The sequence below is a fragment of the Podarcis vaucheri genome (assembly GCF_965113315.1).
Source record: "Podarcis vaucheri genome assembly, chromosome: 7".
Lineage (NCBI taxonomy): Eukaryota > Metazoa > Chordata > Lepidosauria > Squamata > Lacertidae > Podarcis > Podarcis vaucheri.
The window spans coordinates 6,839,383-6,856,996 of record NC_138765.1 but is presented as its reverse complement, the minus strand read 5'-3'; the positions used below and the strand labels follow the sequence as shown (position 1 = coordinate 6,856,996).

The window sequence follows — 17,614 nt, the reverse complement described above, 5'->3', positions numbered from 1 at the left end:
CTACGCCTGCAAACGCGCCTGCGCACGTCGCAGCCGCTGGCTCGCACCACCGCGCACTCTCACGTGGCCTCAGGCTGTGCTGACTCACTCGGAGTCATGTGACGGCAGCAGCCGCAAGCTTGCTCGTCGCGTTACAGGCGATTAGAACGGAGGTGGTAGAGTCCACTGAGTGGAGAGGAGGAGGGGGGTTGTGGAGGTTGGCTAGGCTGTACCACTTCAGAGGAAGGGGGGTATAGATTTATTTACGGGTTTGGTGTTTTTTTAAAAAATGACTCCTTTTTTTAAAAAAAGATAATTCTTAGTGAAATAGAAAACTAGCGGAGCGGGAATTTGTATATATAAAATGCTGTTTGTTTTGGTTTTGCAAACAGCCTAAATAATTATACAGTTAATACTATTACTTCAGCTAATAATAATAGAAGCTGTCCCGAATATTTAAAATATTTTGCATAAGGAATCTATAAATTACTACCAAGAAAAGCTCGGACCTGATACTGGAAAAATCCCCACCCTCAGAACTGATGTAGAAATATTTATTCTGTGTTTGAGACCTTAGAATTCTTACAGCAGTATGCAGAAAGGATATTAAAATACTGATTTGTCAGGGGAAAGATAACGGATGCATTTAATTTACAGTAACTATTTCGAAGTTTGCACGACACATATAAATTAAAATATGCATTTTTTCACTTTTTTATGCCTTTCCTCTCCCCCTCCAACCTCTTATTTAGTCATGAAAAAAGAGAATTTTGTTCCCTGCTGCTGTGACCCATGGAGACCTCTAAAGAGCCCTGAGGAGAGAGAAAACCTTCCATCTTACATGTAGATGGAAATACTTTAAATGCTTAGATACTGAATTCAGCAGGACTTGTTCAGGATTGCATTGTTAATGCTTCAACTCAACAAGCATCCTTTGGAAATGAGCTCAGAAAATGGGGTTGCATTTGGAGCCTAACCATGTACCCTTTAATTCACACAGACTGCCACTCTTGCCCTAGAACAGCCAGCACCTTATTAGCGCCATAACTCCATGAAAACACAAAGCAGAGGTCAGAGAAACCTTGCCAGAGGAAGCCAGTGCCTGGGCAGGATATCATTTGTGACCAGGGAATCTAGAGAAAAAACTGAAAAGATTAACAGCTGCTCTGCATGCCCACACAACAGTATGTTGCAGACATGGGAGTGGATGCAAAATGATGTCACGGGCAGAGCATAAAACAACCAACTGCTGCATATTCTCCATTTCGTCTCGCCTTCTCCCAACAGCATTCCATCACTGCAGGGCATTGCTATTAATTTTTTTATATATTGGTAATTTGTACTAATGTAATGTTTTTATATGTAACTCTGCGTTTCTGTGACCTTTTGATTGCCTGTTCTTGCTTCAGTTTGTTTGCACGCTGCTTAAAGATACTTTTAATACTCTAAGACGTATAGAAGTGAAATAATCAATTCTCACTGCACTGGTTTTACCTTCACCTTTGTGAATTTATTTATTTACCATATTTTTCGCTCTATAAGACGCACCAGACCATAAGACGCACCTAGTTTTTGGAGGAGGAAAACAAGAAAAAAAAATTCTGAATCTCAGAAGCCAGAACAGCAAGAGGGATGGCTGTGCAGTGAAAGCAGCGATCCCTCTTGCTGTTCTGGCTTCTAGGATAGCTGCGCAGCCTGCAATCGCTCCATAAGAGGCACACACATTTCCCCTTACTTTTTAGGAGGGAAAAAGTGAGTCTTATAGAGCAAAAAATACGGTATTTTATACCCTTCCTTTCTCCCAGTGTAGAATCCAAGGCAGCCTGCAACTTGGAATGAAAAACGTGTGTTACAATGAACCACTGATATTTACAAACTTTTACAGTGGTACCTCTGGTTACGTACTTAATTCGTTCTGGAGGTCCGTTCTTAACCTGAAACTGTTCTTAACCTGAAGCACCACTTTAGCTAATGGGGCCTCCCGCTGCCACCGCACGATTTCTGTTCTCATCCTGAAGCAAAGTTCTTAACCCAAGATACTATTTCTGGGTTAGCGGAGTCTGTAACCTGAAGCGTATGTAACCCAAGGTACCACTGTATATGCATCTGCATCTCTGTAATTTGTTTATTTATATATACACATACTGAATGTGTTCCCCGTATAGTTCCCTTATTGTCTGTATTGTTATGTGTTTGTATGTATGTTTATGATAATAAACATAATTAAAATAATAATACTGTGTGGGGATATTAATGTTTTTTGTTTGTTACTATGGTATGTATTTTTGTGTTTACAATGTAAACCTTGGATGAAGGGATGGTATAGAAGTTTAATAAATAATAACAAATCAACAAACATTGGCCTTTTTTTTAAGAAAGAGAGAAACCCAATAATAATTAAGCATCTAATTAAGCACCTAATATGGCCCCAGGCAAGGGATGCAGGTGGCGCTGTGGGTTAAACCACAGGGCCTAGGACTTGCTGATCAGAAGGTCAGCGGTTCGAATCCCCGCAACGGGGTGAGCTCCCGTTGCTCGGTCCTTCTCCTGCCAACCTGACAGTTTGAAGCACATCAAAGTGCAAGTAGATAAATAGGTACCACTCCGGCGGGAAGGTTAACGGCGTTTCCGTGCGCTGCTCTGGTTCACCAGAAGCGGCTTAGTCATGCTGGCCACATGACCCGGAAGCTGTACGCCGGCTCCCTCAGCCAATAAAGCGAGATGAGCGCCGCAACCCCAGAGTCGGTCACGACTGGACCTAATGGTCAGGGGTCCCTTTACCTTTACAGCCCGAGGCAGGGAGGTGAGGCAAAGCAGGTGAAATGGCATATCCTTGATGGTTCCACTATTCCAGCCCCATCCGTTGGCCAGAAAAGGAGCAGCTATATATAGCAGCCTGCCCCCACCAAAATGCATCATTTCTAGTTTCCCTTAGGTTCTCATCCCATCAATCAGAAGACTGTAAGGGCTGCGCGTTTGTGTGCACTGTGTACTTAGCAAGAGGCGCAGGTGAGTTGATACTGATGGCAAAAATAGCAATTTCATAAAAGCTGCATCATTTCGATGATTCCATTTTCCTCCGAGCTTACGGCCTAGGTGAAAAGCCTGTGCTGGCCTACCTTTTATGGTACAAAATGAGTTTTAGGTATTGTATATAGCAAGAGAATGAACTGTCAAGAGTCCACGGTGACCACTGTATACACGAAAAGAGAATTGGCTAAGCGTGGCAATTTTGCTTAATCTTGAATTGTTTTGTAGACAGATGAAAGGGGATGTTGAGAGACATTAAATGAATAGGTAAATTAGTCAAAGCCTTAAGAAAGGAAGATACTGAAAAATGAGTACTGTATATGTAATCACATGATACTACGAGGGCTGAGCTAAATGATTTTGATTGGTATAGTTTGGGTTGCAACAACTAAGATTGCTGCGATGCTTTGCGTGATCAATAGAAATCACATGTGTAATCTTGGAATGGATACAAAGCATTGCATTGGATATGGTTCACCACAATCGTCTGCTAACTTTTGAGGCTGCCCCTATGTGCATTTGTATTTCAATAAAGGCCTATTTTTTCACTTGGAGTTTTCATCCTTTTCTTTTGGGTTTCTGTAAGAGATACCTTCCATCTAGGAACCTTTTAACTTTCCCCAACAATAGTGCTGAGTTTTTGCAACTTAAAGAATCAACACCTGAAGTTTTGCTTGCTTTCCTCTTCCCTCCCCATCCCCGATTCCTTTAGTGAGGTTGCGGACAATGGCTGCATTGTCCTTTCGCCTCTCTGCAGTGCAAAGCAAATGTTAGGTACTCTATTAATAATAACAAAACAGGTGCAATCAGGTGCTTCTGTCCAGCTCCCTAAATAAATTTGCCATGTGGCTTCCCCCCCCCCTGATTGCAGCCTTCCTTAAAAAAATGCAATATTTTGAAAGGCGTTGGCGGTGGTGCGCCCTTTTGCCTTTTGGGAATAAGGTTGCCCCGACTAGGGACGCTTTTCGCCCCGCTGTGAACTTTTCAGAGGAGCCCTAAAGGAATCGCTTCCAGATGAAAGGTTAGGCTGTAATCCCATTTTGCTGCACCAGGAGCGGTGAGGCTGCAAAGAGCCGGAGAAGCTGCGCTATGCTCATGGTAACAAAGGGGTAAGTACAGTGCGCATCTCCAGACATCTGTACACCCACGCGCGCATGCAGGCGGAGGGGAGTGGAAATTCATTGTGCGCCTCCTCGCTCTTTTCCTCCTTTCCTTTCTGCCTTCGGCTTCTGGGAAACTTTCCTTCCACCTGTGCGCTCAAAGCAGACGCGCTTGGCTCTTTAATGTGGGGTTTTAAAGGGAAGGGAGGAAGCGGCTCTGAAGGGGAGAAATCCACCTGCAAAAAAGAGGAACGCGCCCTTGCCGGCCCCATCGGTTCTCCTTCTCGATGGGTGGCTGGCTGGGTGGGTGGCTGTCTGGGTTGCAACACGGACGGAGCTGAAAAAGCATTTTATTTCCAGGAGTAGCACAGCACTGCGCCTCTTCGCTTCCCACCCACGTTAAGCGTGCTTAACCGTATTTTACGCGCGTGTGCGCGCGCTTGGTCTTCTAGATGTCTGCTTGGGAAATTCTGCAAATTGAAATATTTGATGCAGTTGTGTAGAAATCAAGGAACGGGATGAATGAATCGTGGGCTCACGCGTTTCAAGCCACAACATTTGTGTGTATTTATGCATTACAGGGTTTTCTTCTCGTGTGGCTGCCTTGGGGGCTCCGATGTGTCTATGGATGGATTTAAATTGGGGCGGGGGAGCTCCCGTCCTTGGTGCGTCTAAGGTAGACGATGGGACTTGCCTGTTATGCTACATGCAGACCTATTAAATATTAAATCTAAGGCTGCATGCTTTAAGCTGTGTGGTTTAATGGGTTAAATCTTCCAATTCGTTTAAAGGGGGAAAGCGGCTATGTCAGCTTAATTATAAATGTCACTAACGGTGTGAAACAGCCTTTCAGTATGTGTTGTTTTTTAATGAGAACAGGGAATGTGGAGCACGGAGACAAATAAAAATCAATATTTCAAGCCACACCGCCTCCTTGTTGCAAAAGGGTGTTTGGCGCTGCTGATTTTGCAAAAGAAGGGATGGAGCTGCTGATTTTGCAAAAGGAGGGATGCACATCCCCCCCCCCAGCTTCACCTGGATTTAAAAGCTGGTGTGTTTAATCAGGAATACTGCCTGGCTTCCAAAACAAGTACCCCATAATACTGCTAGTTCCTTTTCTCTCAGCTGGTTAAGGTTGCGGAGATTAAGAGGACCTGAGCATTGGCAGAAGGCTCGATTTCATGAAAATTGGGTACAGTGGTACCTCGGGTTACATACATTTCAGGTTACAGACTCCGCTAACCCAGAAATAGTGCTTCAGGTTAAGAACTTTGCTTCAGGATGAGAACAGAAATCGTGCTGTGGCAGCAGCAGGAGGCCCCATTAGCTAAAGTGGTGCTTCAGGTTAAGTACGGACCTCCGGAACGAATTAAGTACTTAACCCGAGGTACCACTGTATAGACAGAATTGTCTTCTTCTGTACTGAGGGGGTGGCAAGAGTCTCCTTTGTTCCAGGATTCTAAACACACACCTTGCAATATGAACATGTATTAATTGGTTAATCCAAGAACTAAATGCCATTCAGGTTATCTGCAAAAACATCCGTGCTTCATTGGCAGACCTTGTTTAGTACAGTGGTGCCCCGCAAGACGAATGCCTCGCAAGAGTTTTCCGTTTTGGAGGTGCTTCGCAAAACGAATCTCCTATGGGCTTGCTTCGCAAGAGGACAATGTCTTGCGAGTTCCTGCTGGTTTTTTTTCTCCCCCCCCCCTTTTTCTAAGCTGCTAAACCGCTTATCAGCTGATCCGATCAGCAGATAAGCCGCTAATAGCGCTAATCCTCTAATCCGTCAATGGGCTTGCTTCGCAAGACGAAAAAACCGCTAGACGAAGAGAATCACAGAACGGATTATTTTCGTCTTGCGAGGCACCACTGTACAGTGGTACCTCGGGTTAAGTACTTACCGTATTTTTCGCTCTATAACACGCACCTGACCATAACACACACGTAGTTTTTAGAGGAGGAAAATCTGTAGGCATGCCACCCGTAGGCATTCCCTCCATAACACGCACAGACATTTCCCCTTACTTTCTAGGAGGAGTGTTATGGTGCAAAAAATACGGTAATTCATTCCCGAGGTCTGTACTTAACCTGAAACTGTTCTTAACCTGAAGCACCACTTTAGCTAATGGGGCCTCCTGCTGCTGCGCCGCCGCCGCCGGAGCTCGATTTCTGTTCTCATCCAGAAGCAAAGTTCTTAACCTGAAGCACTGTTTCTGGGTTAGCGGAGTCTGTAACCTGAAGCGTCTGTAACCTGAGGTACCACTGTAATAGGAAGATCTTCTTACTCGGAAGCAACCAGATGGGTAGGCCGGCTAAAATGGGTACCAGCTTCATCCTGCAGGATGATAGCTCAGTTGGCTAGAGCATAGTGCTATTAATGCCAAGGTTGCAGGTTCAGTTCCGGTATGGAACAGCTGCATATTCCTGCTTTCAGCAGGTTGGACTGGATGACCCTCGGGGTCCCTTCCAAGTCCGCAGTTCTATAACCCTGCAGGTGCAACAATGCCCAGGCACAGCCTCCGGCAGACTCGTTGCAATGTTGGGGGCAGCTGTAGCTGTCCATTGAGTCGAGCCAGAATGCTTTCTGGTAAACAGGGAGCTTTGGACATGTGCCGAATTTCTGTGTTTGCGCCAGGTCTCCCATAGGGCCTCCGGATCTGCTGTTCTGTGCACATATTGTAGACATGACCTTCCTTTTCAGTTAGTGAAGCGCAGCAGCTCAGCCGGGGTCAAAATAGGAGCTTACGTTGCATGAGACAGACACTGCATGAAATCTCATGGGCAGGGAAGAGGTCTACAGTTAATAATAATAATATATATATTTTTTTATTCCCCGGCCAAAGCTGGGCTCAGGGCGGCTAACACCAGTAAAATTACAATAAAAACATAATGGGGGGGGGACCAATTTAAAATACAAAAAATAAAATACAATTTAGAATGCAGCCTCATTTTAAAAGTAGCCCTTAGATCAAGACCATAAGGGGAGGGCAGCATAAAGGACAGACTGTGCCTTGGCCAAAGGCCAGGCGGAACAGCTCTGTCTTGCAGGCCCTGCGGAAAGATGCCAAGTCCCACAGGGCCTTAGTCTCTTGTGACAGAGCGTTCCACCAAGTCGGGGCCAGTACTGAAAAGGCCCTGGCCCTAGTTGAGACCAACCTAACCACCTTAGATTGGGACCTCCAAAATGTTGTCATTTGTGGACCTTAAGGTTCTCCTTTGGTTTGGACTTTCTGACCCTTATGTTTCCCTCCCCTTATGGTTTTAATCCATGGGCTACTTTTAAAATGAGGCTGCATTTTAACCTGTATTTTAACCTGTATTTTAAATTGTTTTTTGTTGTTGTTGTTTCCCCCCCCTATTATGTTTTTATTGTAATTTTACTGGTGTTAGCCGCCCTGAGCCTGGCTCTGGCTGGGGAGGGCGGGGTATAAATAAAATTTATTATTATTATTATTATTAATGGAGTGCACCTCTGGGGGTGAAGTCAAACCACTGTGTTGGCAGCACCGCAGTGACCTCCCCGGGGCTCAAGCCTGGGCAGTGTGTGTAGGCCCTGGGCTGCCCAGATAACAGAATCCCCTTGGCCCCGCTGATGTGGTCCAAAGGAAAGCGGAGCAATAAAATCTGGGACATTTGAAAGACATAGGAACTATGCTTCCTTTAAAACCAGCCGAGCACCTCAGGACGACATGCTGTTCAGCTGAGTCATAAGCTGCTGAAAGATGCTTGCGAGGAAAGTAAAAAAAAATACAGTGGTGCCTCGCAAGATGAAATTAATCCGTACCGCGAGTCTCTTCGTCTTGCGGTTTTTTCGTCTTGCGAAGCACGGCTATTAACGGCTTAGCGGCTTTAAGAAAAAGGAAACAAACTCGCAAGAACTCGCAAGACGTTTCGTCTTGCGAAGCAAGCCCATAGGGAAATTCGTCTTGCGGAACGACTCAAAAAACGCAAAACCCTTTCGTCTAGCGAGTTTTTCATCTTGCGAGGCATTCGTCTTGCGAGGTACCACTGTAGAGGGCATATGGCATTTATATGATTTCCTGCACCACTAGCATCTAGTGAATGTTACTGTAAAACACCTTCAGTTTATAGAGGAGTGTGTCATGGGGCAGGTGACCTTCAGGGACTCTCACCCCCTCCCATAAATTATAGTCACTCTGCTCCTTGTGCGAACAGTGCATGCAGCTGCTTCAAGTTCTCTTTCCCCCAAACTGGCATGGTTGGAAAACCAGTTGCTAAGATTTACAACTTGAATTATTTAAATTTGGGGCAGCTTTTCTTATTATTATTATTGGTTGCAGGACACTGGGAGTTCCATCCTTTGGATCCTTGCAAAGGGGGTTGGCTGTAATAATAATTTTTTGTTTGTTTGTTTTTATTAAATATTTTCTTGATTTACAAAAGTGTGTGCAATGTCTCTCTCTCGTAATTTCCCCCCCAGGTAACATTTCTACAAATCAGTTTCATTTGTTCAGAATTCGAAGCCAGTAAGCCTCTCCTCTAATCTAGCTTTTGGCAAGTCTCGGAGCTTCTGCTTTTGTGTTAGTTAATACCGGTGTGTTGTGGTTGCAGTGTGGTTCCAGTGCAAACAAGGATGTGGTCTCTGGTCCAGTTGAATTAGAGAATCGTAGAGTTGGAAGGGACCCCATGGATCCTATAGTTCAGGGGTCAGAAAACTTTTTCAGCAGGGGGCCGGTCCACTGTCCCTCCGACCTTGTGGGGGCCCGACTATATTTTTTGGGGGGCAGGTGCAAGAGCACCACGAGCCCCGGTGGCTGCTTACCTGTGTCTTGCGAGCGGCAGGGGCTGGCGGCAGCGGGGGAACGATGAGCGGCACGCGAAAGGGCTCTGGAGAGGGGCTGCTTAAAATGGCAGCCGCTCGAGCGCTGCTGCTGCTGCTGCTGCTGGCACCAACAAAGCCAGCCCTCTTCCTTCTCTAGGCAGGGCGGGGAGAAGCCAGGGGGAGGGAGGGAGGAGGTGCCACCACCGTGTGAGGGAGAGGGAAAGAACGCGCACACTGGCAATCCACATGGCGATTCTCGGACCGTCCACGGGCCGGATCCAGTAGGCAGTTGGGCCTGATCCAGCACGCGGACCTTAGTTTGCCGACCCATGATTAGTCTAACTCCCAGGAATGCAGGAATCGCATGGACAAGCTTACTGGTGCCGGACTCCTTTGCTGTCCCTAAGCCGACTCTAGCAAGACCCTGCCTGATGGAGGAGTTGCTTAGATTTCAGTCACGACATGGATGCACAGGAACATAGGAAGTGTTATCAGAAGCAGCCTTATATCGAGTCCATTTAAGTGCAGTTGACACTGACGGGCAGCCGCTTTCTTGTGCTTCATACAGTGATCTTCTCCAGGCTTACCTGGAAGTAGCAGGGGCTGGGTGTATGGGGTGTTAGGGGTGGGATAGTACCTTTACTGGGGGACACGTCGTGCTCCTTCTGGGGCAGTTCATCCAACTTTGGTCCCCACAGTATTTTATTCAACACCCCTGTTCTTATATATAGGTCATGCAATTCATAGATCTTTTAAAAATTGGATTTCACGCAGAACCTTTCTAGAACTGATGCCTTGCTCTTGATTCCTTATTTATTTCACCTGAAGGCCCCGATCTTGCAAAGACTTCACTTTCCACTTTCCTGCGAGGAAGTGGTTTCAATGGAAGTAGGTGTCAAAGTGAAGGTAATTTACCCATGCAGCTCTTATTGTGGGGCAGAAGCGCGCTCTCTCGCTCTCTCTCTCTCTCTCTGTGTGTGTGTGTGTGTGCATGTGTGTGTATCTACACTCTTGTGCTGCTTTTTCTCACTGTTTCTCTCCCCTCCTCTTCGATTCCCCACAAGACCGAAATGGAAGATGTGAGCTCCAAAAGGGTCAGCGAATTCTTGCAGAAATGCGTCAAGCTAGAGGATAGCGAAGGGGATGCCCAGCCCAAGGAGGAGATCATAGAAGTGCAAACCCTCCCTATTCTTGCACCATCCTACCCTCAGACAGTACAAGGTATGGACGCTCCCTTCCTCGCATCCTCCGTTGCGATCAGCCTTATCTGTTTATTTATATGCCACTTTGCCACAAAATTGTGTATGGAGAACCCCTCTCCCTCCTTTTAAATATACCGTATTTTTTGCACCATAACACTCACTTTTTTCCTCCTAAAATGTCTGTGCGTGTTATGGAGGGAATGCCTACAGGTGGCATGCCTACGGGTTTTCCTCCTCTAAAAACTACGTGCGTGTTATGGTCGGGTGCGTGTTATAGAGCGAAAATTATAGCAACAAATACCAAAACCCCCAAAACTATCCATATTTGCATAACCAGGCTAAAAATCTACTAAGCTCATTTACCAGCTTAAACTGAACATTGCATTGCTACAATTTACGATATTAAAGCTGGGATAGCTCAGTCAGTAGGGATGCGGGTGGCGCTGTGGTTAAACCACAGAGCCTAGGACTTGCCGATCAGAAGGTCGGCGGTTCGAATCCCCGCGACGGGGTGAGCTCCCGTTGCTCGGTCCCTGCTCCTGCCAGCCAACTTAGCAGTTCGAAAGCACGTCAAAGTGCAAGTAGGCAACTAGGTACCGCTCCGGCGGGAAGGTAAACAGCATTTCCATGCACTGTTCTGGTTCATCAGAAGCGGCTTAGTCATGCTGGCCACGTGACCCGGAAGCTGTACACCGGCTCCCCCGGCCAATGGAGCGAGATGAGTGCCGCAACCCCAGAGTCAGCCATGACTAGACCTAATGGTCAGGGGTCCCTTTACCTTTACTTTAGCTCAGTCAGTAGAGCATGAGACTCTTAATCTCAGGGTTGTGGGTTCGAGCCCTGTGTTGGGCAAAAGGTTCCTGACCTCTCCTCTTATTCCCGCAGAGGAAATATCCATGGTCTTCAATACCTGCGCGATGCCAGCCAACCTGGGTCCGTGCACCAGGCGGAGGCGCGAGAAAGGCGGCGGCCACGACGGGACGAGCGCCTCCCTCTACGTCGACCGCCGCAAATCCAAGGTGTGGAACTACTACACGAAGCTGGGGGATGCCTACGTGGAGTGCAACGTCTGCAAGAAGCAGCTCTCCTTCCACAACAGCACCACGACCATGAGGGAGCACCTCGTGAGGAAGCACAGCATCCGTGACACGCTGCTCTCTCAGCTGAAGGACGACCAGGTTCCCGACCCCGACTACGTGGCCCAGGAGACGGCGATAAAAAGGGCCCGCCAGCTCACGCCCGAAAACAGCAGCCAGTACCACGCCGTCTCCTGCGCGGAACCCAGGACGGACGTGATTCTGGAGCTGGTGCTGGAAATGATCTTCCGGGACCTGCACCCTCTCTCGGTGGTGAAGGACAAAGGCTTTGGCCTTCTGATTGGCTATCTAGAACCTAGCTTTATTCTCCCGTCCCCCATGCAGCTCTCTAGCATGTTGTGGCACCGGTACAACGTGGTCAAGCAACACCTCGAACACTACCTGCAAACGGCCCAGTCGATTGTGATCTGCGCGGAGTTCTGGCTGTCCCAGCCCAACCAGACCTACTTGACCATCATGACTAACTTCATCGACGGGGAGTGGAGGCGGGCGAGGTGTATCTTGGAGACCCAGCAGGTGCACGAGGATAAAGGGGAGAGTAACTTGGGAGACCGGCTGTACTCGGTCCTGACGGACTTTGGGCTGTCCAACAAGTCTGTCTTCTGCGTGATGCACGACAGCCTACAGGATTTGGGGGCCAACTCCTCGCAACTCAAGTGCGTCTACGGCTGGACCAGCCTGTGCTGTGCCGCCCACCTGCTGCACCTGTGCGTCAAGGCGGGCCTCGAAGTGGAGCAGGTGCAAGAGGCCCTGAGCGCGGCGCGCAGCATCGTCTGCTACTTCCAGCAGGACGCCAAGGCCACCTGCTCGCTCAACAGCAAGCTGGAAGCCATCAACAAGACGAAGCTGAAGTTGGTGATGGACACGGGGGCTCGGTGGATAACCACCATTGAGATGTGCGAGTGCCTGCTGGACCTCAAGTGGGCTATCATGTCCGTCTTGGAGGAGCACCCCAAGGGAACGGCGGTGGTCCAGAACTTGGCCGACCACCAGTGGAAGCTCTTGCAGGACCTGGTGCCCGTCATGAGAACGCTCAAGATCGCCACGTCCTTCTTGCGGGAGGAGCAGAACTTCTCCATCTCCTCCCTGATGCCGTGCATCCATGGCATTGTCACAGCTATAGGGCAGCAATCGGAAGAAGCGAGTGGCGTCATCAAGACGGTGGTGAGCAACATCAGGTCGGAGCTCACCCAGCGCTGGGGCATCTTGGATGAGGAGAAGTTGCTGGAGAGCCCAGCGGTGGTGGCCTCATTCCTGGACCCACGTTTCAAGGAAATGAGGTTCTTGAGCCCCAGTCTGAGGAGCGAGCTGCACAAAAAGATCAAGAGCATGCTCTCCCAGTTCTTCAACCACCAGTCCCCGCTGTCCAACCAGTTCTGGGTGCCGAACGCCGACTACAAAGCAGAGGTTGGCGAAACGGCCTGCCAGATCTCCGCCCATAAGGAGAGAGGCCCGAGCGGGCAGTCTCAGAGTATGTACGACATCCTTTTGGGGAAGGACCCCACGGAGAGTATGCCTGAGATCCATCAGCAGCTGGAGAACTACATTGTGGAGCCTCTCTGCAAGCGCAGCACAAACCCCTTAGACTGGTGGAAGAACAATGAGCACCGCTTCCCCTCCGTAGCCAGGTTAGCCCGGCAATACCTGGCCATCCCGGCCACAGTCGTGCCACCGGAACAGGCCTTTGCTGCCAGCGAAAGCGCCCTGGAGCACCGGAGAGGTGTGCTTGCTCCCGAGAACCTGGACCAAATCCTCTTCTTGCACCAGAATTTCGATTTTTTAGAATCTATGAGAAATGGCAACGAGAATCTGAGTAAGGCGGTTCACAACCAGTACTGAAAGTCAGGTGTGCCGAGAGCAGTGTATTATGGTGTGGCCACTGCACTGGGAGATGAGAAGGGATGCAAAGTATTGGAAGGGGGACACCTTGGCCCTCAGGTTACTTTAGGGGAGGCACAGTCAGGGCCTGATCTTGCCTGCTTAATTTAAAGATGAAAGTTTGCCTGCTGTCTAAACTCACCCTTGTTCTTCGCTGTAGTGGTATCTCAACCTACAACTCAGTAGTGTTTTTTCTTGAAAGGGTGTGCTGGACTCGGGAGCAGAAAACAGACCTTAGAAGGGCCATATCCAACAATAATCTCAAAAGATACAGGTGTGTTTCTGGAAGGCCAATCCTAGTCTGGAGGTCTATAATAACCATTTACCTATCTTACCCTGGAAAAGAAGGTAAATAGGGAGAGAATGTAGAAATCGCTCCAGAGCTTGTGGGGCTCACTTAGTTTAGTGCATTATAATGCTTGTGGTGTGTGTCTTCCTTTTCATTTGCCTTTAAGGTTCCTGTGAGGCCCTTCCATTGAGGGAGACATAGGTGTTTTGAGCCTCCGTCACCCCTTTACCTGTGTTGGAATCCTGTAAAACAGAGGTGGCAGGTGTTGTTGGGATGCAACTTCCATTGGCCTTGCCGGCTAGGACTTGATGTGAGCTGGAGTTCAACATTTGGAGGTCTACAGGTGAGCCACACCCTGCCTTAGGAGAAAGTTCTTTCTGCACATGTTTACCATGTGCTAGTCCCACGCAATGCAGGCAAGGCCACCACCCACACCTCTTCACCCTCGGAGTAAGCTAGGTGCTTCCGTTTTTAAAAACAAAAGAACGCTGCGCTGTGGCAACCCTTCTGCATCAAGACACAAGGAGTAAGTGGGCTGCAGGAAGCCTACATTTCCACCCAGAATGAAGACGTCTGTGCAGTATAGCTGTACCTTGAGGGTGAGCGCTAATCCTATCCTAGACTTTCCCAGTTGCCTTGCATTGTACTAACCAGTGGTGATGAGGATTCCAGAGGCTCAAAATACGCATGTTTCCACCTGCAGAGTCTGTGAGTGGGTGGTGCATTTATTATGTAGATTCCAGGAAATCCATTCAGATACTGCCTCTCTGGGCAGGTCAAAACCTTGTGATGTTCACACAAAGTGACACCTTGATCTGAAGGTGAGATGAACCTCTTAAGGCTCATCCACATTTCCGCTTGTCTTGCATTTACTAGGCCTGGGTCCAGGTGGTTTTGCCTTTGCACCATTGCTTTCTCCTGGAAAATCCACTCTGCAGCACTGATTTGGAACAAACGACACAGAATCGTAGAGTTGGAAGGAGCCAACCCTCTGTATTCCAGGAATATTTTGCCCAATGGAAAGCCCGATTGTTTGTTCCAATTCAGCAGCAAACTATAGGTTTTCCTGGAGGGAAGTGGCAGGGCAAACGAACGTTTGGATGAACCCCCCAGGCTGAACTTCTAGCAATGTTTTGTTTTTCAGATGATGCTTTAGAGTTGCATCTGAATTTGGACGGTTGGAAGGGTAGGGAATGGAAAGGACTAGGGCGAGGGTTAAGAACGACAAAGTATGCCTTGAAAAGAATTTGCACTGTGGTGCCCTTTTATGACAAAGCAGACAGCACTGTAGGTATATCTCTTTAAGGCTATTTTCGAAGTCTTGCTGCAGTGACCCCTGCTGCACGTAACCGAAGACTGAGCCTTTCTCCTTTAGAAGAAAACCTTTGATGTTGTTGATTAGTTGCACTAAATGTTTAACTGCTTGTCCTCGAAGCCGCTTTGAGTCAATTAGCAGCAGCACGAGAGAGTGGATATCGCGGAGTCGGATTCCTTTTTAAAAACGCGTTTGCTGATTTTAAGTGAGATGTGGGACTCGGAGCTATGCTCGCAGGTCACGTTTTGCAAGTAGCCACACAGGCTAGTACACCCCATGGCTGGGCTCTGTGTTCGTAACCCAATCTCTGCAACATCCTGGAAGTGTCAAGGAAGAACAGCAACGGTTTAAAAAGAAAGTGTGCCACTCGACTCCAGATACATGAGCGTGACCCTGTGAGAAGTACTTGCGAGTTCTGGAGTAGCAATCTCCCATCGAGGGTGACTGAGGGTAGGAGCGTGAACAATAAAACCATTATAATCAACACAAAAATACAGAAGCTGAAGATATTATTGACGTAGCCACCAGAGGCTTGGAAAAACAGGAACGTCTTTATGCTGCAGTGAAATTCCGTAAGTGTCAAGGCCTTCAGTGTCCCTAAGGGGAGGGAGTTGCACAGCTGGGGTGCAACTTCAGGGTGCAATTAATGCTCCCAGGTGGCTCCAATTTTGAGCCCTGTCATAAAAATGCTTATCTCCCCCACCCCCAAACCTCTTTCATTGGTTCAACAACTCTTCAGAGAAATTGTCATTATAAAAGAGCTGATAATGAGGTTTTTTCAGCCATTAGCAAGCTCTTCAGACTTGCAAAGTTTTGACTTTTCCTCCTTCAGCTCTTCCAGGTTCTGTAACTCTTCTTCATTCATCTTTATGGCTTCAGGGGTTTGCTTGTCATCCTTGTAAGCTGTTCCTGTTTCTTTTTGCGGCCATTTCAGTCTGTCCCGCAAAAGTGGCAGCTCTTTTGACAAAATCTTTCTTGCTGGCAGTTAAGGTCTTTCCTGAGTGGAGAATTGGAGATTCCCCAATGATCTTCTTTCAAAGGCAAATACATTCTTCATCATCACTCAGTCTACCATTTTCCAACATCCCATCTGGTATGTGTCCAGTTTATTACACCATCTGATCTTCGCCCCTTGGCTTACAATACTCTTCCAGTCTTTCCTCCTTCACTTTCAATTCTTCCAGCGTGGAACAACTTGTAACACTGTCTGCCGGTATGTAGGATGTTGTTGTTGTTTAGTCGTGTCCGACTCTTTGTCCGACACGACTAGAGCACGCCAGGCACTTCTGTCTTCCACTGCCTCCCGCAGTTTGGTCAAACTCATGCTGGTACCTTCGAGAACACTGTCCAACCATCTTGTCCTCTGTCGTCCCCTTCTCCTTGTGCCCTCCATCTTTCCCAGCATCAGGGTCTTTTCCAGGGAGTCTTCTCTTCTCACGAGGTGGCCAAAGTCTTGGAGCCTCAGCTTCAGGATCTGTCCTTCCAGTGAGCACTCAGGGCTGATTTCATTCAGAATGGAGAGGTTTGATCTTCTTGCAGTCGATGGGACTCTCAAGAATCTCCTCCAGCACCAGAATTCAAAAGCATCCGTTCTTTGGCGATCAGCCTTCTTTATGATCCAGCTCTCACTTCCATACATCACTACTGGGAAAACCATAGCTTTTACTATACGGACCTTGTTGATGATATAAAACACAGTTTAGGGTCCACAACTTGAGTTCATATCTACCATATTCAACAAAGTCTTTGCATTTCAGTGCCATTTTCATTTTTTTTCTTTCAAATTACTTTCTTCATTTCATTCCACAGTCTCTGTGTGCACACTTTTGCTGGTTGCATCCAGCTGCAGTTCTTTCTGATATGGAATGAAATGGGAAAGTCTCGTAAATCCCAGTAGCTTTCCAAGAACCTGGATTGCACTATTCATTAGTGAGGCCGAAAACTCACTGCCTTCGCCATCTTAAATAAAAACAAACCCATCTGGAGAAAAGAAACAGCAGCTGAAGAATTCCAAATAATGAAATCCGTCTCGGTCACCACCACTGACACCACTGCCAAGTTACACAAGTTTGTGTTTGTGATTTTTCTTTTCATCGCTGTGCTGCTTATGCAAAATAATGGTGCAATAACCTGCTTCAAGGTGCGGTACTTTAAAAGCGTAACACTGGGTCTAACTGGAAAGATGAGCATTTTCAATGGACAAAATAAAATCTTTAAAAAAAATAGTTCAGTTTTGTTATTCATGGGCTCTGCTGAAGTTTATACAATTGTTAAGTTTTGTTCTGAAATACACAAACTGATAAGCCTGTCCAGTAGTAGCAAGTGGGAGCCGAATTTCAGCTGCCCTAGGGGCTAGCTGCAAAGGGGCAAGCAAGGCGGCTAGTTGCCCAATTCTGACTCAAGTTATCTTCTAGCTGCTAAGTTTTAACACCTTTTACACAAGTATGTCAAGTATGTCAGACCTCGGTCCTGTATACCTGAAGGAGCGTCTCCACCCCCATCATTCAGCCCGGACACTGAGGTCCAGCTCCGAGGGCCTTCTGGTGGTTCCCTCATTGCGAGAAGTGAGGTTACAGGGAACCAGACAGAGGGCCTTCTTGGTAGTGGTGCCCGTTCTGTGTAACGCCCTCCCTTCAGATGTCAAAGAGATAAACAACTACCTGACATTTAGAGGACATCTGAAGGCAGCCCTGTTTAGGGAAGTTTTTAATGTGTGACATTTTAGTGTATTTTTGGTCTCTGTGGAACTGCAGCATTATGTTAGAATATGCAGCTGCAGAAGAGACTATCACTGCTGAAACCCTATGGGTGAGTTTGCAGCAGCCGATGCAAAACTCCTCCTTGCATGTTTAACTATAACTTGTAATGAACCCAGATCTGGATTCACCTCTGCCCAGCTCGTTTCCTACCGCAGCACAGGATGCGTGTGAGGGGAAGT

The 17,614-nt window shown here is 47.6% G+C and overlaps 1 protein-coding gene and 1 long non-coding RNA gene across 3 annotated transcripts in view; one reads left to right on the top strand and one right to left on the bottom strand.

The window, feature by feature from the left end:
• The first annotated feature begins 4,011 nt into the window (after nucleotides 1-4,011).
• On the top strand, nucleotides 4,012-14,060 carry LOC309536773 (E3 SUMO-protein ligase ZBED1-like). 2 transcript variants are annotated; one of them, XM_082231076.1, is made up of 3 exons: nucleotides 4,012-4,118; nucleotides 9,960-10,116; nucleotides 10,983-14,060. In XM_082231076.1, the coding sequence occupies exons 2-3, from the start codon at nucleotides 9,966-9,968 to the stop codon at nucleotides 13,031-13,033; spliced, it is 2,202 nt and encodes a 733-aa protein (XP_082087202.1). In that variant the 5' UTR covers nucleotides 4,012-4,118; nucleotides 9,960-9,965; the 3' UTR covers nucleotides 13,034-14,060. The 2 variants fall into 2 exon arrangements, with proteins under 2 accessions (XP_082087202.1, XP_082087201.1); XM_082231075.1 differs by lacking the exon at nucleotides 4,012-4,118 and adding an exon at nucleotides 9,338-9,801.
• A 200-nt stretch (nucleotides 14,061-14,260) lies between these two features.
• LOC309537048 overlaps nucleotides 14,261-17,614 on the bottom strand; it is a 50,047-nt gene continuing 46,693 nt past the window's right edge. Inside the window, exon 2 of the long non-coding RNA XR_014221790.1 lies at nucleotides 14,261-16,317. This is a non-coding gene — a long non-coding RNA (uncharacterized lncRNA). The remainder of the gene's footprint in view (nucleotides 16,318-17,614) is intronic.